Source organism: Pteropus alecto, unplaced genomic scaffold (assembly GCF_000325575.1).
Source record: "Pteropus alecto unplaced genomic scaffold, ASM32557v1 scaffold210, whole genome shotgun sequence".
Classification (NCBI taxonomy): domain Eukaryota; kingdom Metazoa; phylum Chordata; class Mammalia; order Chiroptera; family Pteropodidae; genus Pteropus; species Pteropus alecto.
The window spans coordinates 470,824-494,859 of NW_006431288.1; the positions used below are offsets into that span (position 1 = coordinate 470,824).

General features: G+C 49.2%; 1 protein-coding gene and 1 long non-coding RNA gene across 2 annotated transcripts; one reads left to right on the plus strand and one right to left on the minus strand.

Annotated features, from left to right (window-relative positions):
* Positions 1-216: 216 nt before the first annotated feature.
* On the plus strand, positions 217-3,811 carry LOC112470705. The gene is made up of 4 exons (XR_003043042.1): positions 217-540; positions 1,235-1,340; positions 2,626-3,132; positions 3,424-3,811. It is a non-coding gene; the product is annotated as an uncharacterized LOC112470705 (long non-coding RNA).
* A 1,001-nt stretch (positions 3,812-4,812) lies between these two features.
* Positions 4,813-24,034, minus strand: ADAMTS8 (ADAM metallopeptidase with thrombospondin type 1 motif 8; the record flags this gene model as incomplete). Its single annotated transcript, XM_006905800.3, has 9 exons — positions 4,813-5,383; positions 7,127-7,302; positions 7,409-7,581; positions 9,975-10,158; positions 12,259-12,560; positions 13,504-13,671; positions 14,331-14,466; positions 15,283-15,522; positions 23,471-24,034. Coding segments are annotated over 9 exons (2,514 nt in total), but the record flags the coding sequence as incomplete, so codon positions are not given.
* Positions 24,035-24,036: the final 2 nt, after the last annotated feature.

Below are 24,036 nucleotides of genomic sequence, written 5' to 3' on the forward strand. Positions count from 1 at the left end.
ATAAAGACAGGGGAACGTGTGTATTTAGGGGTGGCCAAGGATCTGGGAGTCCCTAGAATGTGTATAATATGAGCTAGTGAGAGATCTGGAAGGACAGGAAGTTGTGGTCGGGGAGTAAGATATTTAAATTAATGACTTCAGAGGTGGAAAAGTTCTGAGTAATCAGCAAGCTCAGGATGTGGCCTGGGAGGGCTCACACTGACCCTTGTCATCACCGGGACCCTGTCTTTGATCCAGCGATCACAGGGCTTCTCTCTCTCCTTTCGGTGTCTGGTGCACCTCCCATCTCATCTACCCTTTTCCCACTTTCTGGTCCAGCAAGAGGAACTCACAGCATCTTTTCTTACTTCCGGAGGAATTTATTCCACATGTGTCTGATTCATTTGCGTTTATAGAAACTCGAAATCTCCAGCGTCCAAAAAGCCTTTCAACTATTTTTTCTTTCTTAGAAACAGGAAGTTGTGTTTGGCTTAGGACAGACTCTTCCGTGCGCCTGGGACTTACAAGATGTTTGGAATGAGGAATGGTGAGGTCTGTCTGGTAAGGGCTTCTTTACTCTCTCCCTTCCTGGGCAATTGTGTGTCTACCAGGGGTCGGCTGGGCCGTTCACAGGGATGGAAGACTAGCCAGAATTTTCCTGTCTCTCATCGCTGAGCCCAAGGCCTGAGGGAAAGTATGTTCTCAAAGAGACAGGTGGCTTGCCTCTCTCCCTGCTCCAGCATTACTGTTCAGAACATACTCGTACATTGGATCTCATCTTTCTCTTCCCAGTACTTGAGTGATGTCTGTGAGGAACACGTTTATCTAGTTTTGGGGGGTGTAGGTTGGCTGGCACTCAGTTTTAAGCAAAGAAGGCCAATTGTTTTCTAAATGGAATATAAGAGAAGCTCTCCATCTGAGGAAGAATAAACCACGCTGTAAAGGGGCACACCTATTTTGATAAGTGCAGTCAGGCTGTTAGGAAGTTTTAGCCTAGAAAGCAGACAGGTGCCTGGGAAGGGCTGACGTGGTGCCAGTGAGTCAGAGAAGGCATGGGAGTCATAGCCTAACTGCTCTGCTCACTTAGCGTTCCAACTTTTAGCTCCTGTTCATGTGTTATTTTGTTTTTAGATTTTTTTCAAATGTAAGATTGATATAACCACAATAGGTAACTTCAGTGATGATACAGATTGAACCAGCAAAAATGTTGGCTTAGGATGGTGACCTCTCTCTCTCTTTCACATTCCACATGCAGTTTTCTTGAAGCTGCCAGCTCAGCCAGGGGACCATAGGAAAATGCCCCAGGCTAGAAGAGAGCTTTCTCATAAAGACATACTGTCCTTCAGCTGAGGGCCACAAAGGTGAGCCAACCCTGTTTATGTTTCTCAAGGGCAGGAGTGCTTCTTTCCTCTGTTTTCCATCCTAGCTGCCAAGGCCTGCTCAGGGCCTTGGGGTGGCTGGTGGTCTAACTGATGGTGGAACTGGAAGTGGGGAATGCTGGTGGGAATATATTTCTCTTCCCTTAGGGAATTCCTTCCCACTCTACGCAGAGCAGAACAAGGCTGGAGGAGGACAGGTATCAGGGACAGTCGTTTGACCTTGCCTAAAATGCTGCCTTCACTCTCTTCACCATGCTCACTCTCTCTCATGTTTTATTTTGGCCATGTGTTCAGTAATTTAGCTTCGACTCACCATAGAGGCAAAAGGAAGTGCTAAGGCTGTGGCAGCAGAAATGGGGTAACCAGGGATCATACTATATCTGATTCTCTTTGGTAAATTCCAGATTTCTGTTCACTCTTATAGACAAACCATTTCTAATTTCCAAGAAGCAAAAGGGACACTACTGCTTCCTGAAGGGGCTGGTGATGTGAGGCAGAGCAAGTGGAGTAGAGATAGCTGTGGGCTTATGAGCCTCTCTTCCTATGACAGGCGGAGGTTCCTACACAGGGCGTCTAGGCTGTGTGTGAAAGCCTCGCAGCAACACCTCCTCACCACTTTATAGACTCAAGAATGCAGTGGTGGCAAAGCCTCTCTCTTTATCTGACCTGGACCACAAGCTGAAAACATTAAGACAAAGCAAAAGCCAACATATTCTTAAGAACTTCCCTATTGTTCGTTTGGATGCTGAAGGAGGAACAGTCCTCAGTAAGAGGTCCCATTTGGCCCAAGAGCCCAGACACCAAGGATCTAGAACCTAGTCAACATTAGAGAACGAGGTGTGGAGCTGGTGGGAAGATGGCCCTATCACCCCTGGGAAATGTTCCTGGGAGAGAAAGGTGGTTTGCTAAAGTGGTTCCGGAAACAGTCATGTTGCTTACTTTTGTAAATTCACCAAACCCTCTGGTCAGCTGTAGAGGAATAAAGGGCAGAGAATAACCCCAGACAGAGATTTACTTATCCTAAGGATGAAAGGTTGGAAATGAACTTTGATGCTAATGTACCACCTTTGAAATATTTCTGGCAGGTGCTCAGAGGATACAAATGAATGACCAAGTTACCTGCTGAGTCAGGGCCTTAGGGATTTTCATTAGTAGCACTAGCTGGAAAATTTAAATTCTCAGCGGAAGAAATACATCTTCTCTTCTCTGGGCAAAAAGGGTGGTCGTGGTTGGCTGGGGAAAATAATAATATGGTCTCTCTCTGCAGATCTGTTTTCTGAGTCCCTGAGCTGCAGCTGTTGAATTTCCAGACACAAACAAGTATGTATTCTGTGAGTCTTGCCGAGCCCACACAGCAAGGAAGAGCCAAGCTGGATTCCATTCTGCTTCGCACATCAGCAGCTCTGCTGCCAGCTGAACTCCAGGGCAAAAGCTGTGCTGGTAATGATGCAGCCAGTAGGGATGGCACAGCTGGACTGGCGTGGGCTGCTAATGAGGGACACACTTGGCCTTGATTATTTTGGGGAGAATGAGAAATGAAAAGAGATGAAGAATTGCAGAAATATATATCGGCCTCAACAAAATTGGTGCATAGCAAGGGAAAATCTGGTTTTACTAGTCATCATCAACATGCCTGTGTGTGTGCTTGTTTATGTTTAGGTAAGCCTGGCCTCCCACTCACTAATGAGTCGGTAGACAGGAAAGGCAGACAGGAAAAGTGGTCAACTCTGTCAACAGCCACCGTGCACCACAAAGGTGATCAGCTAAGGGCACGGTAAGAGCTGAAATCCTGTTTGCCTTGCCTTGTGCCCAAGGGACTGAGTCTTCACAGGGGGCTCCTTTTTCCCATTCAAACAGGGCTCCATCTAGCATCCTCCCTGTCCATGTCACCATGTATTTGAAGGGGTCTTGACAGAAAGCAAAAGGGAAGGACAAAGGGGTCAAAGGTGACAAGAAAGGGAAGATGCAAATTTAGATACTTTTCTGCATTTTGCTAGAAGGGCATTTCTTGATGTCCGTTTCTGCTACCCATTTATGACCAAGGACTACATTCCCTCTATACCAGATCATACAGAAGACTGAGCCAGAGACTTCCTCTGAGCCAGGAAGAGATGAGGAGCTATGATGCAGGAGATAGGATTTTGGAAACTCTCAGGTAGGTTGCGATGGCTAGTGAAGAATGCCATTCTGTGTAAAAGGGCTGATTGGGAAAGCTGAAAGCTGCTTGGGCCCCAAGAGTTGTGAGATGAGGATAGAACTTGGTGTGGAAAGGAGCTGAGGGCTCAGAATTCCTTAGATCCTAAGAGAGTCTTGTATCTCCAGCTGGTCAATAGGCAAAAGTAAGGATGGGGACACACGCAGAGGGAAAGGGGTGAGTCTTTCTCAAGGAAAGGAGCCCAGAGACATCATGTAACCACTGTTCCCAAGTCGGAAGTTCCCACTAGAGCAGCAGTTCTAAGCACAGCCCCCAAACCAGCCTCCATGTCATCTGTGAACTTGTTGGAGATGCAAACTCCCAGGCCCCTCTCAGACCCACGGAATTAGAAACTATGGGGGTGGGGCCCAGCAATCCGTGTTTTATGAAGCCCTCTAGATGATCCTAATGCCCACTAAAGTTTGAGAACCACTTGTCTGGATTATGCAAATGAAGAGTTGCCTGAATGAGCTGGATTCACAGGCATCAGAGAACCCAGGGGAAGGGCCTGAAGAGAGTCAGGCAAGGTGCCTGTTTCCCTGTATGTTCAAGATCGGCTGACCTAGTTTTAGCCTTTGTCCTTGGGCTCTGGGTCCCCTGCACTTTCCAAATGCTGAACCAGACTAGACCACTACTTTGGCACAAGATCACACTTTAGTTCAGAGACACATTTGCATAAATATTTGAAATGGATCCACCCCTGCAGGTGGAAGCCTGAGAACAGGTGGCTCTCCACAATCCTGCAGCCCTTCAGGCAATGGATTTTAATACTGAAGAGTCATGGTCACTCGTGAAGCCAGCTCAGGGGTGCAGCTAGGGAGCTTGCTTTGACATTTGCCATTGACTCCCTGCCCCATACCTCTCTTGGACTAATTTTTTTCCCCTCTGAGGTAGATCATTTATCGGGGAAGCCAAATAGAAAACATTTTTTGTTTGTTTGTTTGTTTAACTTTGCTAGTCCTTTGCAAACAGGCTGACCGAGTCTCTTGTTTAGGTCAACAAGTGCACTTTTTAGCTTTTAACCTGTGTCCTCTACTTGAACCCAGGTAAGGTCCCATCCACTGGAAAGTAGACATTAGGATTTGTTGTCCCATCCTTTCTTCTATTCCTCTTAGGAATTCATGCCATGCGAGGGGCTGTGGCAATGGGAGACCTGTGTTGCCCATGACACCTCCACATGTAGGGCCACCACAGTGGGGACACGTGTTTGCACCCAGCTTCCTGAGTTCATGATCCTAAGACTGGCCCCGCTCCGCTGGGTTACAGGGGGCATGGTTGGCTTCCACAGGGTTTGGCATCCTCAGGTTTCAAGGCCTTGTTGCAGGTGGCAGAGGCCTGGCCGCTGGGGTCCTGGCACTCCACGGTCCGCCGCTGCCAGCCAGCTCCACAGCTGCTCGAGCACTCAGACCAGTCCCCCAGGACCCACTGTGCATTGAGCAGGGGCTGGATGACATTGGTGGTTGCTCTCTCTTTGCTGTTCTGTATGCTGAAGTTCACGTCATTAGGAACGAAGAAGGTATATTTGACTTTGGGGGGAAAGACCTCACCAGGGACTGTCAGGAGCTGCACGATCAGAGGCTCAGGCAGGGGCCGGAAGCTCTGTAGCCGCTCCAGGGTGGCGATGGAACCACTGTACTTAAGGATGGTCCCCTTCACCAAGATATCCTGCTCTATGGCAGAGATGGCCAGGTTCCCATTGAGCAGGTACTGCCCATCGATGGTCTTCAATGCCAGGTAGTTGCCATCGTTCTGGACTCCTGGGTGGCTCCGTTGTTTCACATCGATGTTCGTGGCACCAGCTGGGATGGTGACGATGTCATTGTAGCCATAACTAGGATAGGAATAGAAAGACCCCCTTAGGACCAGTGGCTTCCCAGCCCAGAGCTTAAGGAAGTTAACCTGCTGGTGACTGGGGGTGGTAGACAAAAAGCACTAGCAAATAATTATGCAGTTAGCTAAAAGTTCTAAATAAATTAGCTGCAGAGGCCAACAGGAATATTTTGTACATTGGGCTTTTCATGGGCTTTTGTTTTACCTGGTAACTCTGTTTCAAATACTGGGGTGAAGAGTTTAAATGTATGGGTCTTGACAATAGCGCAGGGAGAAAGACAGCCCAGAGGGGTTTTAAAAGCTGCATTGGGGCTGCCAAACCCAGCAGCTCTTGGCTCAAATGACATCTCAAACACATTTAGTTCCTTGCACTGGTATAAAACTTTGCTTGGCCACTTTCATACCCAGAGCTCAAACCCATGTGGAAAATTTGTTCCACACACTAATTCCAGAATCTGATGCCTCACTCCACTTCTTAGAGTCAACTAGTTCTTAGTATTTGGTTATTACGGCTCTAAGGCAGGTACGAGGGCAATAAACCCTGTTTCAGAGGAGCCACCTTCTGGGTACGCCCAGACACCATGACCTGTGCTTCTGCGGGGTAGGATGCTGTTTTGGGAAAATGTTTCAACTCTATTATAGGTCCAGGGCTTTACGTGGGCTAGAGAAACCTTAGTTCTTATTCTTGGCTTTTGGAGGGAAAGCATTTGGGTTACACAGGGAAGAAAGTGAAGAGGACTGAAGAGCAGAGTCAGGTGGTTTTTCACTACTCTTGCCTTACACCAGCTGCTTAGTCTAGGGCATCAAGAAGGTATCCACAGGCCCATTTGTCTAATGCCTAAGAGAAATTCAGCTCGAGGACCCAATATCCCAGGCTTCTTTTTTCCATATTCTTTGAGTTTTAACTTATCTACAGTTGTCCACTGTGGGCCGATTCTGTTCTCTGAGCCTGATGAGATGAGAGAGAGAGAGAGACAGAGGGGCCCAGTGTGGCTGCATAACACCTACCCTCACCCTTCCTCTCTAGGAGGTGCCTAAAGGGCAGGAAGATTGTCTAGGAATTAAGAAACCTGGGTTCTCTTCCTTGGTGTCATTAACTGTCAGTGTGACCTTAGAAGAATCAGTAATCTTTTCATGCCTTAGTTTCTTAATCTGTAAATGAAAATAATAGTGTTGGCCTTGCCCACCTCAGAGAGTTTTTTTTAGGAATCAAATGAGGCCACAGAAGCAAAAGCACTCAAACCAGTACTAGGAGCTTTATGAACGTAGGGCATTAAGCTGTGAAGATGTGTCTGGATTTCGCAGACTTATGAAGCCACCAAGGCTCTGCTCCCCTGTACTGTACCCTTCTCTGAAGATCCACTGGCAGAAAGAACAGACTCTCCAGGTATAGGGTGAGATATCCTTCTCCAAACAGGCCTGGAGGAGCTGCTTCCTGGCAAAGGTCCCAGTTACTCAGTGTAGCTCTACTGCTGACTCAGGAATGATCTACCCTTGTCCATGCGGCCTCTGGCTGACTTGTGTACGGTCCTCTCTATGGGCCAGACCCTGTGCCTAGTACTCTCTGCATGACCCATCTCATAACTCCTCATAATGACTCTGAGATACAGAGGACTGCCAATATTTTATCAAGAAACTGAAGCTTAGTATTCCATGGGTAGCAGCCACAATTCAAACTTAGGCCGACATGATTCTAAAGCCTATTTTGTTTTTCCGTTTTGGTGCGGAACTACCTAGGGCTCACCTGGAGGGGTTGAGGGAACCAGAGACCTTCCTGCATGAGTTGCCTTTGCCCCCACACACCCCACATTTATCCAGCTTCCTAGGTGAGTCCACCACGTGGTCACAGCCAGCCTTGACACACTGGCCACGGACACAGATGGCCAGAGTCTCCGGCCCACACAGGGTGCCATCGATCACCTGTAGCAGGGAAAGGGAAGGTAAGATAAGAAGCACGAAGGGCATAGAAGCAGCCCAAGTGGGGGGTGGCAGGTGATCTTCCTCCCCATCTGTGGATCTGAGTTACCTTGGCCTCAAACACTTTGAACTCACTCCTTCCCCGGGCGCGGCAGAACAATTTGCAGCGGTCCCGGGGGGACACCCCCGCATACTTGGGGACCCAGTACAGGAGGTTCCCATCCATGTCGGTGTAATTGTAGGCATTATACTTCTCACACTGCTGCTCTCGGAAGCTTTTCCCTAAAATGAGTAAGAAACAGCATGGAGTTTACATGCCGTGCTAAAGCAGGAAGGACTCAGCTGGAGAAACGCCCAGATTCAGGGCACCTTTCTTCCTCCTGGTTTTAACTCAACCCCAGGACACAGGTCCAGTGTCATCTGGGCCCGACATTGCTAGACACACCTGACCTAAGCCCATGTGTGACCCTTACTCACAGGGGCCAGGAAAGGAGGATCCGGCTTCAGCTGGGCTTTCTGGGATAAATATCCTTTCCATTTGGGGTAGATATTAATTCTCTTTTACAGATGAATAAACTTAGGTGTGAACAGGGGACAATACAGTAAGCTTGGAAAGCACAGAATGACACGTGGAGCTACATTTTCGGGCCTCTGATATTGTGCTCTATCTTGACTTCCTTGGTGACATTGGACAGATGGCCATGGATTCCCAGATCTACAGCTCCAGCTCTAATTCTTGCCCCACCACACCTCGCCTGCTGTGATTCTGCATGTCTGTGGGGGACTCCATTTGTAGGTGCTGTGATTAACACCAGCTCAGCACAGTCCAGCTCCATAATGTTCCTCTATCAACTGGCTTGATTTTTGTTTGGTGACACTACCATGTTCCGATCTGAGACTGAATATTTGAGCATCTATGTCCACTATTTCCAACCTGTCATTAAGTCCTACTATATTCAGGACAATCTGTGATTTTAAATGTCTCCATCCCACTCTACCATCTCAGTCCTCCTCTGACAAGCCCAGGCCTCCTGGCTTCATGTGGGACTTAGTGCCCAGCCTTCTACACACAGCTGCTTCCTCTCCCATCTTGCTGCATGTCGCTTCTGGCACAATCCGTCTGAAGTAAGACATGTTCCCTCCGCCCGCCACAATCCTGAAACTAAGCCTGCTCTTATTACTGAGGTTCCCAGCTTAGCTGTACATCGGCATGGCCTGTGGAGACTTTTTGAAACACGGATGGCCATGACCAACTCCTGAGACTCTGATTCAGTACATCTGAGGGGTCTGGACCTCTGTGTTTGAAAACACTTCCCAGGTGACTTGCTGGGACAGCTGGCACTGAGAATCTCCAGGTGCCATTTTAGCTTTCACGGACCTTTGAGGTCTGCCTTGAAATGCTGGTACATTTTGCTGGATTCTACCTGAGCGAATCATAGGTCCTCTCAAGCCTCTCCCTCTCCTGGCACATCCTTCCGTACCTCTTCACCTTCTCAATCCCCGGGCCCTGATCAGCCCTCACTCCTCCGGAAGCTTCTGACTAGCCCAGGCTTTTCTTTGCTCTGAATTCCTCATAAGCAGGGGTCTGTGCTTCACAGATTAAGTTTTACTTGCTTTGTAAAAAGGGTGTGAATCTCTAACTAAACTTCACATTTCTTGAGCTCAGAGACAATGCCCTGTGCGTTTTTTAATGCCATTTATAACATCTATTATAGTTCTAGCCACCACAAGAGGCACTAAAAATATTTGTTAACTAAGATGGCTCATTCGAGTGCATCTGAATTCATATGAAATCACCTATTGTCCATGTCTACCTGGAAAACTGTCACAATTCTGAGGTAAAGTTTCTAGAGCCTCCTGCCACTGCTAGCTATTGCTCCCATCTTACAAAACTGCAAAACCTACAGATCCTCTCCATTAGACACCGAGCGGCTGACAATGTGTCTTTGCACTTAGATGAATCTGTCTTCAAGCTCTGCTTGTCTTTTGCTGCCTGCCAATACTTCCTGGAGCAACACAGAAGGGAACTGAATGGGATGGTAGGGAAAAATCTTCTAATGATTCCCTCTCACCAGCTGGGAATCCGGCTGCTGCACATTCCTACCTCTGAGGTCACACGTGTTTTCTAGTGGGTACTCAGGGTAGGAATATGCCAAGGGAGGTAGTTGCTTCCTGGGAAGGTTCTATCAGTCCATTGCCATGGTCCCAAGGGAACATGGGCAACTCTGTTCCGAAGGAATGTGCACTAGAATCAGATTCAGAAATCCTCCCTCCACCCAGGGCTGAAAGTTGACTGGAAAGACATTGGAGGTTTGGCTCTGACAGTGCTTTGGAAAACGCTTCTGTTCTGCACACAGATGAGAGAGGCTTATTATCCTAGATGCTAGCCCCTCTGCGAGCCTCCTCTCCCAGTAATAAGTTTGGTTGGGAGTGACACCCTTTATGTCCACATTTTGGCAACTCCTCTCCTTGATTTCCCATACTATCCCAGTACAGTGAGAGCTGTCCCAGGTCGCTAAGGGCTGCCCTAAAGCTTGGTGCCTTGCAGAGCCCATTTATGTCTGGATCACAGGAAAGCACTGCCTCCTGGGAGACTCACTATACTTTTCCCCTGGAGATCTGTGGCTGCAACAAGAGCAGCTGTTCTGGCAGGTGTGGCGTTAAGTGGTGATTACCATCAGGGGGGCATTCCTCCGTGTGGCACGACTGGTACTTGGCTCTCCGACCCAAGCAGTATCTTCCTCCATTCTGAGGCTCAGGGTCGGTGCACTCACGGTATGAAAACTGTACTCCTCCTCCGCAGGTCCGGGAACATTCTCCCCAGGGTCCCCAAGGGGCCCAGCCTCCATCCACCATGGCCTGCAACACATAAAGCCACAGAGTTAGGAGCTGAAGTGTGACAGGGGTGGGGGTAGAGGGTGGGCACAGCCCTGACTCCTTCACCTAGTTAAGCTCGCCCTGGTGCACGGAGTTTAGGAAACTCTCTAGTTTAGTCATTTAGTTTAGTCATTTGTTTCATGACTGTGTGGCCTGCTTGGCCATCATCTTCGTGAACATGGAGGCTGTGCTAGACTTGCTCACAGCTAACTGCCCAGTGTCTAAAGCAGTGCCTTGACCTCAGTAAGGTGCTCAATATTAGTTGTCACATGAAACTCTTTTATGGTAGTAAGATTGGGTCTAATGCAGTAGTTCTCCATTGGGGCCAGTTTTGTCTTTTGGGGACATTTGAAAGTATTTGGAGACATTTTGGTTGTCGCAACTGGAGAGAGTGTATGCTGCTGGCCTCTGGTGGTTAGAGGACAGGGGTGCTGCTAAACAACCAACAATGAATATCCAACGATGAACAAGACAGCCCTCTACGACCAAGACATATGCAGCCTTGAGTGTCACTAGTGCCAAGGTCGAGAAGTCCTGATCCAAAGGAATGACCGCTGGGAGGTGTTGCTGCCATTCTACTGGCTACCATTTCAGCGGTCAGATGATGCCTGGGAAATAAACAGCCACTTCTAACTTGACAACCAAGCCATGAGTAAAAGCTTTGCCCTTGGGTTCACAGAGTTTTCAAAAAGAAAATAATTTTAAAAATTACAAAAATAACATTTTTGTAATTTTGTAATATTTTTGTAATAATATTTTTGCTCATGAAAAACAAAAAATACAGAAAAATGTAAAAAAGAAACTAACACTTAAAAAAACCTGCTATCCAGATAAAACCATTGACATAATTTTCATCAATATCATTTCATACTTTTGCTCTGAATATATAATCACAAATATGTTTTTTTTAAATTTTATAGAGATATATCTGATTTTACACAGATATAGTATGATTCTGTCCTATATAGTATTTTATGATCTGTCTTTCCCCTTACAAGTAGATGATAAATACCATTCCACGATTATCCCATGTAGACCTCTCCCTACAATGAGCTCAGCTCTGGTGCTGGGGATCATTGCACGGCCCCCTTCTTTTCCCTCAGTGATGTGTGAAGCAAACACTGCAGGAGAAGGTGACACCTAGAAGCGAAGCTCAGTGTCCGAATGGGAGGATGGGAAGCGCCTAAAGATGAAGCCTGAGCCCTGCCCAGCTCAGGCTTAAAACGGCTGTGGGGCTTGCCTGGCCCAAACAGGCCCTGGAGACTCAGTGCAAAGGACACCCCCCTGAGAACAGCTCTCTGGAAAGTGAATGCTCAGGCCACCCTGGTGATTCAGTGCTGGGCAGGGACCAGGCTATGCAACTCAGTGGATGCTGTTTCCGTAAAGATTGCTCAGTGACTCCCAGTAAGAGAAATGTGATAAGCCCCACAGTTTGGCAATATGAAGAGCACGGCAAAGAAGTGAATCATTTAAAACTCTCAGTGGCATTGCCTTGGTTTTCCTTGCAAATTTACTCTGTCCTGGGCCAAGTTTTCTCTGCCTGTCAGAGGTGGTTCTGATTCTCCCTCCCTCCTCCTCTTTGAGTATGGAATTCCAAAATGACTCTCACTCCCGTGACTGCTAATTATGAATTCAGCTCAGACATGGGTAGGATATGAGTACTTTTCTGTCATTTGATTGAATGTTACTCTTCTGAGTCACTCTATCTGTTTATAATAGAATTCAGAATGGCTTCCATTTATTGAGTGCCCATGTTCTGGTCTGTATGCTGGAGTGTTTCACGCTTATCACAATTATCAGCCTTCAAGTTGGCTCCAAAGCAATTCCAAAGGGGGAGTTCCCCAAAGGCCCAGGGCAGCAGTGGCATCGTCCACGCTATGAGTACAGCCTTGAAGGGCTCCTCTTGTATTTGGATAAATATGCTCTGCTTTGTTTGTTAAAAGATGAGTGATTTTACTTGGAAGTCATAGTTGTAGCCTGGCCTAGAGTCTCTTAGTTCATGGTGCTCAAGTATGGTTTCCTTCCTGAAAACAGCCCTCCCCCGATCCCTCTCCCCACCCCCACAAAGTGGCTGCCCCTCACCTTGGGCCTCTCTACTTCCTCCTCAGGCAGACAGTTGCCATCCCAGCAAAGGTGCCCAGGCCCACAGGGTGTCCCATCAGCCCAGGGCAGGCTGCCATTCTTCGTGTGGCACAGGGGCTCAGCACCATCCATGTGGCACCAAAGCTGGGAGCAGATGTCCTGCGTAGAGGTGTTGGGGCAGTGGCGGAACCCCAGCCCAAAAATCTGCTTGCACTGCTGGTCCAGCTCGTAGAGGGCCTTGCGGCCCGGGAGGTCTGTCGGGAGGGGCAGGGCTGAGGTGGGGGCATCGAGGAGACAGTCTCCTGAGAAATGGAGGAAGCAGAGGAATAAGGGTTGGGGTTTGCCTCTCTCCAGCTCTCCATGGCTCCCATGTTACCCTTAAATTCCTACTGATGGGCTTTAACGTCTAGACATCACGCTTTCCTTGACCTCAATCTAAAACCTGTCAACACTCATCATCTATATAGAGCTTATCCAATTTTTGACTATCAACTGCAAATTTTTTTTAGGATTGAATTTCTTTTGTTATCCAGAACATCTTACATGCATTCAGTGTTTACCTAGGGAATGCCAGCAAAGTGTAATACTAATCTACATGTACAAGGGGGTGTAAATGAGCTCTTAAAAACCATGGCATGCAAAATAAAGCCAAAGTACTGATGTTTGGATAATCTATTATTTTTGTATCATATATTCCCTGACTCCTCCAATGAGAAGAATCAAGGATAAATTGTTTTATTGCTTTACTTCACAAGTCAAGCTGTTTTGACCAGGCACACCATCCCATCCCCATTTCACCACCAACTCTTCGCCCTTATGGGACTAGTTCCCTGACGCTTTGCCATTTCTAAGATATACGATGTACCATTCAAGCCTGAACACTTTCTTCCCCCCTCCTGTGCAATAGTCTTCCATTCCTTCAAGCTCTGTTCAAACCCCCCTCCCTCAGATAAACCTTCTCAGACTAATTCCACCTGCTTTGTGATTAACAATCTAAGTTAGCCCGGAACTCAGGCTGCTAGAAGATGGGGCAAGGAAGAGCATGCTTTGTGGGAATGGTGAAAAAGCCATAGCACAGAAGGTTGGGTGAGGAACATATCTCTGAAGCCTCTTCTAACCCTAAATGGCTACCATGCTTTGTGACAGAGCAGGAAATAGCTCAGGTGCCTAAAGAGATCCAAGGAGGCTGGCTAGGCAGAGCTCAACTGCCAGCAGCTGGCCAGGAAAAGCCTAAGGGATGCCTACCGTGCCCACCATCCAGGAGCTCCGTGAGGTACATGGCACTGCAGGGAGACCAGGGCAGCGTCTTATTTAGGTGGATGAAGAGGGGCGCCATCATTTGGTGCTTGCCCAAGGGCCCAAAGAGCCGTGTACAGGGCTTGGAGTCATCGTGGGGCATGCTGAGGACGTGCCCTGGGGATGGAGAGAGACTGCAGTCCACCCTCATGACCTCCACTGCTCTCCAGCCCTCCCCACCCCGCTCAGAGGGTTCCCCACGTGGCCCAGAGCCCCCTCTCTGTCTCTTGCAAGACAGTTGCTGACAGAAGGAGGACCAGTCACTACCTCCTCGTGGGAACCGCCCTCCCCTTATTCCTTAAACATTTTTTGTTTCAGGCTGTATTCTGGGCTTTTCTCTTCCATGAAACTTTCTCAGGGTACTGAGGAACATTGATATCTCTTTATTTTCTGCCCCAGCCTGTCCTAAATTCTCAGTCACCCAAATTATATGCTTGCTTACACAGCACTTCTTACTGTTAATCTTCCTAGAATTCTTGCTGCTTAGCTTGGATACAGCAGCACAACTTTGCCTGTGTATTTGTTTCATATTTTGGCATTTTCCTGGTGATATCTGATGATGGTCCAGGACACTATTTTAATATTTTGGTCTTATGCTCAGGGTGGAAATGGAGAAAGCACAATATCTATTTGCATGTAATTACTCTGTCAGAATTATGAGGGGGAATTGGCTAAACGTGAGGGCTGTGTATTTCTTAGGACCTGGGCGAGCCTGGGTTTGGAAGAGGCAGTTCCCTCTGACATAGTAGAGCAGGCTTGGGTATGGCGGCTCTTACCAAGTTCGTGGGCCAGAGTGTAGGCTGCCTGGAGCCCCTCATCCTCGATCACAGAGCAGCTCTTGTTGGGGTCACAGATTGTGCCAATGTCCGCCACGCCCAAGGTGTCACACATACCCTCCTTCCCACAGAAGTTCTGTGTGGTGGAGAAAGTTGAGAGCATAAGAACAGACATGGAATGGAACATATTCCTATTCTTGCTACTCCTGAGTTGAAGAAAAAAATTTAAGCCAAAAGCCCTATTTCTTCACATAGGCCATTGTGTGAGAAAGCTTGTGTCTCTTTCTACATGGCGTGTCCTAGGGCTGGCCGGGACCTGGACAGTTTGTTTTGGGAGGCAGGACGGCACAGCGGTTAAGAATACTGATCCTATAGCAAGACATCGACTTGCCAGGGATCGACTATGGGTGCTGCCACCGTGCACCACTGTGCCTCAGTTTCCTGTTGTAAAATGGACTGAGAACAGTACTTGCCTCGTGGGGCTGTTGCGAGGACTGAGGAGTGAACAGGGCCTGACACACATCGCCTTCAGGAAGCTGCCTGTTTCAATCACATTGGATAGGTGGGTAGCCTCCTGATTTGGGGAAATCTCGAGGTTAACCCCCTGGTCACCTGCCCCTGCGTTTAACAACCGTCGCAGATGGACCTCTTATTTCCAGCTCCAGATCTCTCGCCAGGCAGCGTGAGCCTGTTTCCTCTTGTTATGACCTCAGCAGACAGCTGGTCACAAACGTTTGGAAAAAAGCCCTTATGAGATTCCTCTCCTTCCCTTGCAAATACCTCACATTTGTCCTCGTGATCTCTTCCTCATCGTTCCACACAGGAGGCTCCTGGCGGCCAGCTGGGGCCGGAGGGAGACATTGCCCATGTTTGGGCAGGCCTAGTGGTCCTCTGTTTGATCCGCCCGCACGGCCTCCCTTCCTTCCCGCGCTTTCGGGAGCCAGCCACAGACCTGTCTGGTGAGCAGGATGGCTGTGTCAAAGTGTTCCGGGTGCCGGTCGCTGGGCTGGTTGAAACGTCGTTGCCAGCTGCAGAAGTTGCGCAGTGTAAGTCCACCGTTGTCAGACACTTCTGGGCCCCGTTTCTCATCTTCCACTATTAGCACTTTCACCACCACCAGGTTGATGGAGTTCCTAAGGCTGGGGTGCTTGTAGATGCGGGCCGCCACAGACATTAGGGTCAGGATGTGGTTCTGTCAGGAAGGAGGGAATAGGAAGAGTGAGAAGTTCAATCTCCCGGCCCGTTGTCTGCCCACGGCCATCAGCCCCTGTGCTATACCTCGTGTGCCCCACTCTGTGCTAAGTGTCTGATAAATGGCTCTTGCTGAAAACTCACACCCCCGAGGCCCCGATACTACTTCCTTTCATTTTACATAAAAGAAAATGAAGTCTTAGTAACTGGCCCAAGATCACAAATCTGACGAGTGCGCAGCCAGCATTTGAACCCAGCCTGCCTGGCTCCAAAGCCTGTGCATTTAATATCTTGGCCAGACGTATGTGGCTATGTAAATTGAAATTAATTATAATTCAATAAAATGAAAATTATAGTTCCTCTGTCACACTGGCGACATTTCAATTGTGTCAATAGCCATCTATGGCTCGTGGCTACTGTATTGGACTGAGCAGACAGAATGTTCTATCATCACAGAAAGTTCTATTGGATGGCACTGGTTATTCTGCCTTGACCTTGACACCAACCGTCTCCCTGTCAGCTGCCACACTCCTTCTCCATTCTCGGCCCAGAAGCAATTATCTGAGTGCTCAAGGTTAGCAGAATTTCCTTCTTTGAACCCATGGGAGCGTTTTCCTGACGTCTGCTGGGGTAACATCTACTCTTTAGGATGGGAATGTTAACCCTGAACACTTTGCTTTGATAATTGCTACTAAAAATAGCTACTCTGTACCAAGTGCAGGGCACACACTTTACAGATGTCACCTCATTATGTGCTCACAACAACCCTGTGAAGTAGGTATTGTAATGCTCACTTTACGAATGAGGAGGAGGAGTCACACAAGTTAGATAACTTGTCTTAAGCCACACAGCTCTTTGGAACAGGATGCAGTCCAGGCACATCTGTCTCCAAGGTCCACAGTCTTCTCATTAAGTTTCCCAGTGCTTGGCCTTCTAGTTCTTGCCTGGACAGCTCTGAAGGGTTTATTCCCTTCTGCCTGGGGCTTGAGAAAACCCAGTGGGCCTAATGAGACCCAGGCACTTTGGCTCATACCTGCTTTCACTCCCACCCAGGCCGACCGAAGGAGTCTACATCACTGCTTGGCCTCTGTCCTCTCCCTGGGCTGCTGGCTGCTCCCAGGCCTTTAGAGGAGGTCAGACTGAAGCTCATTCTCCTGCCTCAGGGATCTCTAAAAGTGACTTATCTTGGATTATTTTTCAGAAGAGGAGACAAAGTGGCAGAGGCACGCATGCCTTCACCAGGAGTGTGGCTAGCTGAGCTGCCACTCGCTTGTCCTGATCCCTGTTCCCTAGGGCACCATCCCCTGTAAGCCTCTCTTTCTTCTCTCTGGTGGTCTAGAAGGTGGGAGTGGAAGGAGGGCGAAGGAAGGTAAAAGGCTAGAGAGGGACATTCCATCGGTTGAGGCCATGCGTGGGAGTTCCAGATGAAGCCCATTATTTGTGAATGGGATCTGTCTGTTCACCTCGCAGGCAACAAGCCAGGTATTTTGTAAGCTCTAGAAACAGGGGTAGGCAGGTTACTGAGCGTGTCAAGCACTCTAGCTATGTTTAGGCTGATATAAACATCTTATCAGTAAAGCTGAAACTTGGCACTCACTCCTGGATTTGGATTCCTAAGGGAAAAAAGCAATCACATCATTATGCAACTTGGGGTGAGGGCTGAGGAATGGTAGCTTGCTGAAGCTACTTCCTGTCCAGGTCTTCACTGCTCCCAGAGGGCCAAAAGAGTTCTGGTCTCTTGCTCTAGGAAGGGCCAGAGTCTGATGGGCCAGGGACCAACTCTTGGGATTTTTTCTGAGGCAACCTGCAACTCTCCTCACAAGATTACTTCCCTTCGAGTCCCGATTTCAAAATCTCAAAACTGAGGAGATGATGTTTTACAAAGAAGGTGTGAAGATTAGAGATGACAGCTGCTTAGCACTGGTCCCAGAAGGCTTGAGGCTTAAGAGTCTGCATTCCCAAGCTGACCAGATCAGGCAAGGCAGCGGAGTGGAGACCTTGCATTGGCCACATCTCCAGCAAAAACTAAAGGCACGTGGGTGTAAACTGCTGCACAGAGGATAGGGTGAGGCGTCGGAGGGGTCCTGACACTAAGGTTTTCGTGGAGTCTACACCTTTGCCATCAGGGAGCTCATAGCACCTTCTCCAGATGCCAAATAACGGTCTGGCTGAGCCGGCTTGAGAGCCATTTTCCTTCAAGCCAGGGGCTCAGACTTGAGGACATTTGAAGATCCTCCTGGCTGCTAGCTCAGAAGATAATTTCCATTACAAGAGGGCTACAAGGATAATGTGGTTCAGTGTTTCTGTTAAAATCCCTAATCCTGGTCCCATTTACCCCCCCTTCTCTGTCTCACCGAGCTTTGGAAGACATGAAGGGCTGCCATTCCCACCATTAGCTCTTCTGAGAAATAGTGGCGAGAATGCCGGACACTTGGGACTGGGTAGGGTGGGTGGTCCTGAGTCTGTGAGCCTCCGATTCTCAGCCAATCCCCTGGGTCAATCCCTCTTTTGGGCAGGCCTGACTTCCAGTCTCAGGGAGTGGGTGCAGGAGCCATCAAGGAGACAGTCAGATGGCTCACTCCACCACCTGGTGTCTATTTATACCTCCCTGCACACCACATGAGTGGAGGCTGCTTGCTGAGGCATTTGAGTGAGATTGTATCCCCAGTGGAATGGGGGCCCCAGCAGATATGCAGGTAAGATGGGATAGAGCCCATGGCCAGCCTGGCCAGTGGTGGTCAAACAACCCTGCTTCTGAATGACTTGGGTGTCTGATGCACTTAACTCTCATTAGGGAAGGCGGACATCTTTCAGGGCGTATCCTTCTCCATTGGTGCCCCAGGACCCAGAGTAGAGAAAAACGCCCCAGCCAGCTTGGTTGGGACAAAGTCCTCTCAGATTCTTTGAGCTATAAAGAAAGAGATCCCACCCCAGAGCTCTTGTAAAGCCAAAGCCACCAGGGTGGGAGTTTAGGAGAGGCGGGGCCTAGGCCAAGTGCATTTCTAGCAGCTCCTTCTGCTCACAGTGCCATCCATTATGCTTTGCTCATTTGCTCCTTCAAACCGTGGGTCCTACTGCTTTTCCTTGCAGTATGCCTGGGATAGGCAAGGAGAAGAAACATGGAAACATGGAAACCCTCTGACCTCAGCAACCAGTGCCGTACTTTTCTTTTTATCCTTCTAGGCATCTCACTAGAGCCTGAGACTATGCTGAGGAGGAGGAGAGAAGCAAAAGAAGAGGAAAGAAGCAATAGGAGAAGAAAGGGTCCTGCACAGATGTCCTTCATCTCCTCATTCTCAAAACAATGAGGGCAATGCCACCTCTCCAAAGCACATGCTTTCCAGAACCACAAGGAGTCCAGCGTAACATTCTGAGCCAAGGAAGCTGAATAGAAAAGGCCTCTCTGCTGTGTGGGACAGCAGAGCTGACATGGCAGTGGCTAGTTATAATGGTGTGTGACCACACTGCCCTCCTACTCTGACAAATGCCATCACCAAAAGCAAATCTAGTATTAGCTATGCTTTGTTGAGCATCTACTGTGGGTCGGGTGTTTTCCATATTTTATTGTATCCTAAACACAATGATAACACGTTGGTATAACTGTTCTTATTTTGCTGGTGAAAAAATTGAGGTACAGAGAAAGAGATAACTTATTCAAGGACACTCAGTTATTTCTATTACCCTTCAGACTCTATGCCCTTATTCACTACACTGACCTCCACCCATCTTTGCTGCTTCAAGGAAAACTACAGCAGAGCTAAGACAAACCCAAAGCATGCAAGAAGCAAGATTGATCTGACATTATCCATGCATCCCTCCTCCCCCTGGGGAGGCAGAATTGGTGAATCAAAGACTTTTTTACATTAGGGCAATTTCTTTGTGAGATACTTCACATTGTTGGTCATTCTGACTGCAGCAGAAAAAAGAGATGGAAAGGACTCTTTTTTTTTTTTTTTTTTTTTTTTGCCAGTGGGAAAACATAATTCACCTGGATATAGCACTTGTCTTTCACCTGTGAAGACTTGGGTAGCTACAGAGCCAGTGGGGCATGTATCTGTTTCTGTTATTACCTAAAGCAGGACAGTTTTGAGAATGAGCGATGGTACTTTTAATAATTATGCCAGAACAGGCCTGAACTGGGACTGTGCTGGGCAAAATGGAATATATGATTTCTTTGGTGTTAGAGCTCGTGGGGGACATTTTCCTCAGAGGATATAGATAAGAGGGGGACAAAATGGCGATGACTTAGCCCTTGCCTGAAATCCCTTGCTAGTAGCCTGACATCTTGGGAAACCTCTGGTCTGCTCTGGGCACGATGAGTGCACTCTCAGGACCCTCTCTTCTGAGAAGAGAATTCAGGAGCTCAGCTTGCAGTTGATCCACTGGCAGCACAGATTTCCCAGACTGAGCTTGGGTGCTACTCAGCCTCCACTCACTCCTCTCCTGCTCCAGTTTCATCCAGGGAGCATTAAGCAGCAGCCGGATGCAGACAGAGTTAATGGTCCCTTCCGAGGTGGTCCCTCCTTTCAGAAAGCCCCCTTTGTCTGGGGTCCTTCACTCTGAAACCAGATAAGAAGGTGGGAGGCAAGAGCCCCTCTGTCAAGGGATTAAGTGAACTCAAGTGTACAGAGTTCTGGAAAACTTCATTATCACTCATGGCGAAACCAGCCTCGAGCATGGCTGGTTCTTTCTCTTGGCCTTGACGGTGGTTTCTTCTGATGATTGGGCCTCCCACTTGGCTGGGTATCTTTAGACTGCTGGATTCAAGAACCCATTCCCACAACACAGGAAAGTGTCGGGGGAAAGCAGAGTCACAGAGTCACAGACCCTCTTTGAGCCAAAGGCAGCATGGCACAATAAAAAGAGCACTGCACTCAGGTTCAGAAGACTTGGGTTGCAAACCCAGCCCTGCACTTACTTACTAGCTGTGTCACCTGGAGAAAGTCGCAAATGCTTTGTGAGCTGCACTTTCTTTCTCTGCCTCCCTCACAGGTATTTTCGCTGAGGTGATGTGTGGAAATCACTGTGCAAACTGAATGTGCTGAGTGGCTTCCCTGCCGTGCTAAACTTTCCAGAAGACTTCATGAAGCAGCCTCACAGATTATCTAGTTCAGGTGTCTTGCTTCACAGATGAGGAAATCTAAGCCCTTGAGTGGGTAAAGTCTCTCCTCATTCTCATCACATGCCCCGGTTGCTAAGATGTGCCTCCATTTGTGTGAATGAAGTCTCCAGCAGGCTCCTTGGAAAGTTACTTATAAAGAACTGGATTCTATTTTGGGAGATGAGTCTGGGTAGGCAAGGTCTTGTAGAAGCACGACTTGACATTCCCTCTTAGCTGAGTTCATGAGCCCATTTAGGAAGCCCAGGAGATTGAGCTGAGATGTTGAAGTTTATCCTCTGGCATCTCCACAGCTGGTGAGCAGTCAAACCGGGGGGGTGGGGGGGGCACTGGGTAGTCATGGAAATAGCTGTGCCTCAGCCCCTGCCCCACTCCAGCATGGTGACAGCATGAGTGCAGGTGTGGCATGACATAATGAGACAAGAAGGAAGTGGCTGGGTTGGTCTAGCTGAGAGAGGACTTTTCTTTTAGGTATAAGACCTAGCAGTAGATGCCCTCGGGCAGGGGTCCCCAACCCCTGGCTGTGGAACCAGGCGCAACAGCAGGAGGTGAGTGACGGGTAAGTGAAGCTTCATTTGTATTTGCAGCCACTCCCCAGCACTAGCATCACCGCCTCAGCTCCACCTTAGATCATCGGGCATTAGATTCTCATAGAAGCACCAGTCCCTGGTGCCAAAAAGGTTGGGGACTGTTGCACTAGGGAAAGGAACTCAGCCTTCACAGGTGCCTGACGTACATTCTGATGCATTTTCCTAACTCAAGGAGATTGGCTGGGTGTAGAGATGTTTGTAAATGAATACAGAAGGCCAGGAGATGGGACAAGCGTGAGCTGGGTCATCCAGCCAGGCGGCTTATGAGGGTGGAAGAGCTCCTGGGTGGCTCTGAGAAGAGAAAGCTGACTTGTCTGGTGCAGCAAACCTGGGGCAAAACCAGTCCAGCTTCCTGCTTCAGTGGCCTGGGCATCTTGGAACTCAGCACCAAACTAAGCCTGCTCCTAGATAGCTCTGGTGTCTGGAGAGGCCACGTATGTCCTTGAGGCAAATACTCAGTACCTTAAGTGTCTAGGTGAAGAGCGCCAAGAGTGAGGTGGTAGGAAGGCATTAGGAAGAATATTTTGGCTTCAGAGACTGACAATTAATTACTTTTTCTGCTGCTTCTTTGTGTTGCTGTTTGTAGCCCCTGACTCTCAAGCAGATATTAGACACTGGTCCAAGTGTGGGGAGGGCTCAGCATCTCAGCTCTGGGTTTGCAATGAATGTACTTCAGCTTCTTTGTGATGAAGCCCCTTAATAGCCAGGCATGGTAGCGCTAACCCCAGATGGGGGCAAGTTCCTTCTGCCACTCTGTCAAGGACTCATGTGGGGAAAGCAGTAGGAGAAGGTAGGTGGTGCCTACCCTTGCTGTCAGGGTAAGCAGGGAAATATACTAAATCAGCCCATGGGGCAGACTGTTCTGAGAGCTCACAGATGCCTTGCATACTCTTGAACACTGAGACAGTGGAGCCTGCTCAGGTTTTAACGTGCCCCTGCAGTGGCCAGAGGTGCATGTATATGGAACTCTCACTCTCTAGTGCTTCTCATTGTTCCATCTAGAATACTTTTCTCAGTGATTGCACACTGGGAAATATGGGGTGAGAAACAGAAGGGCTGATTGCACCTTGTCCGGACTATTCTGCGCAAGTGATGCTGAAAGGCTTGATGCCCCCAACAGTCAGACACTGGCTGAGCCTAGAATAGGGTCCCTGGCCAAGATTACTATCACCGAAAAAGCATTAACTGAGCTGTGGCAGTGGCTAGGATCCCTGTTTCAGGGCACTACGACCTCCAGGCAGGTCAGCTCCTCTCTACCTGGCACATCACTGGTTCTGTGCTCCCAGGGGAAGAGAAGGTGCAGCCCCTACACTTCACCTGGTCCTTGAGGGAGGTGCTGGAGCTAGGACAACACGGACATCTCCTGCTGAGTCTGCACAGTCTTTGTCTAGTTAGAAACTATCTGGCTATGCGGGGGCTATCCCCTGCATGCAGTTTTCCTGCACCAGCTCGGTAGGGAGCTGTGTCCGAGCTTAGAGCAGCTGAGTAGACCAAGTATAGTTCTGGCTCCACTAGGAACAGTAACTGAAAGAGTTCATATGCTCACATATATCCCCTCCCTTTTCCACTGAAGCTTCAGCTTCCCGGGCTGAGTCCCCAGGCAGAAATCCTGTTCCCCTCCCTTCTGCACTGATGCTGGCAGTGCCAAGTTCTGCAGGGCTTAGCGCCAGGTTGGCAAGGTAGTCCACACCCCCTGATCAGAACCAGCTGGGCACAAAGAAGTGGGGCAGCCCCTTACCAGGTTCAACTCCCTCCAAACAATGTCTTTTATTTATGGCAACCTCAGTTCTGTACTCAAAGAGAATGAAATAGCTACATCTTTCCATGGAAGCCTCTCGGGTTTGGAGACAGTAAAGGGCTGAGAAGTGGGGGTGGGGTCCATGTTCTTCCGAGAAGTTCAGTTTTCATCTCTGTTGGGAGAGGCAGGTGCCTGGGGTGGGGATGCTTTAAAACCCACTTTCAGTTCAGTTTGCCAAGTGCTGCAGAAGATTCAGGATGGGAGGGATGGGGGTAAGCAACAGAGATAGGGAAGCACCGGGACCTCCACTCTAAATTGGAAGGGACATGGGAGTGCGGCTCTAGGTAGCTCAGGAATCAGAGATTAAGAAAAGAGTTCCCGCGCTTTCTCAGGAAAGAACCTTGTTTGGGGTTCTTGGGAGGGTGAGGAACCTGAAGGGTTTTCTGAGAAGTATTTGGGGACTGGGAGGTGACTGGGGGATACTGGGCAAAGCGATTCCTACCTGCAGGTCGGCTCCATAGAAGGCAGCCATGGACGCATCGGCCACCAATAGCGTTTCCACGAAGCGAGCCTCAGACACAAACCGCTTGGTTCTACCCGTGGCCCCCAGAAATGGTGGCAGCTCGCTGTCTCCTTCTGCCTCCTCCTGTTCTCCTTCCACCTCGTCTGCCTCTTCCTCCTCGCGCTCATCGTCTCTCTCCTGCCTCTGACCACTGCCCTTCTGCACCCCCGACTCGGGCCCTCGGGGGAGGGGCTGGGCTTGGGTGCGGGGCGCCCCGGGTCCCCAGCGTTGCAGGCGGTGCGGCCGGTGCAGGGAGTCCCCGGAGCCCTGCGGCTGGATGGTGAACTCCTCGCCGTCCAGCAGGAAGGAGCCTCTCAGCCCGCCGCACAGGCTGACGGCTGCCAGCGATTCGGGCTCCCCGTTCACGGTGCCCGAGAAGAAGCAGTCGCGCAGCTCGCGCTCGCCCCCGGCCGCCCCGCCGGAGCCCCCGACGCGCTCGATCTTGTACTCGGGCGCCAGGAAGCTGGCGTCGGGGGCCAGGCGCAGCACGAAGCCCCGGCCGAAGG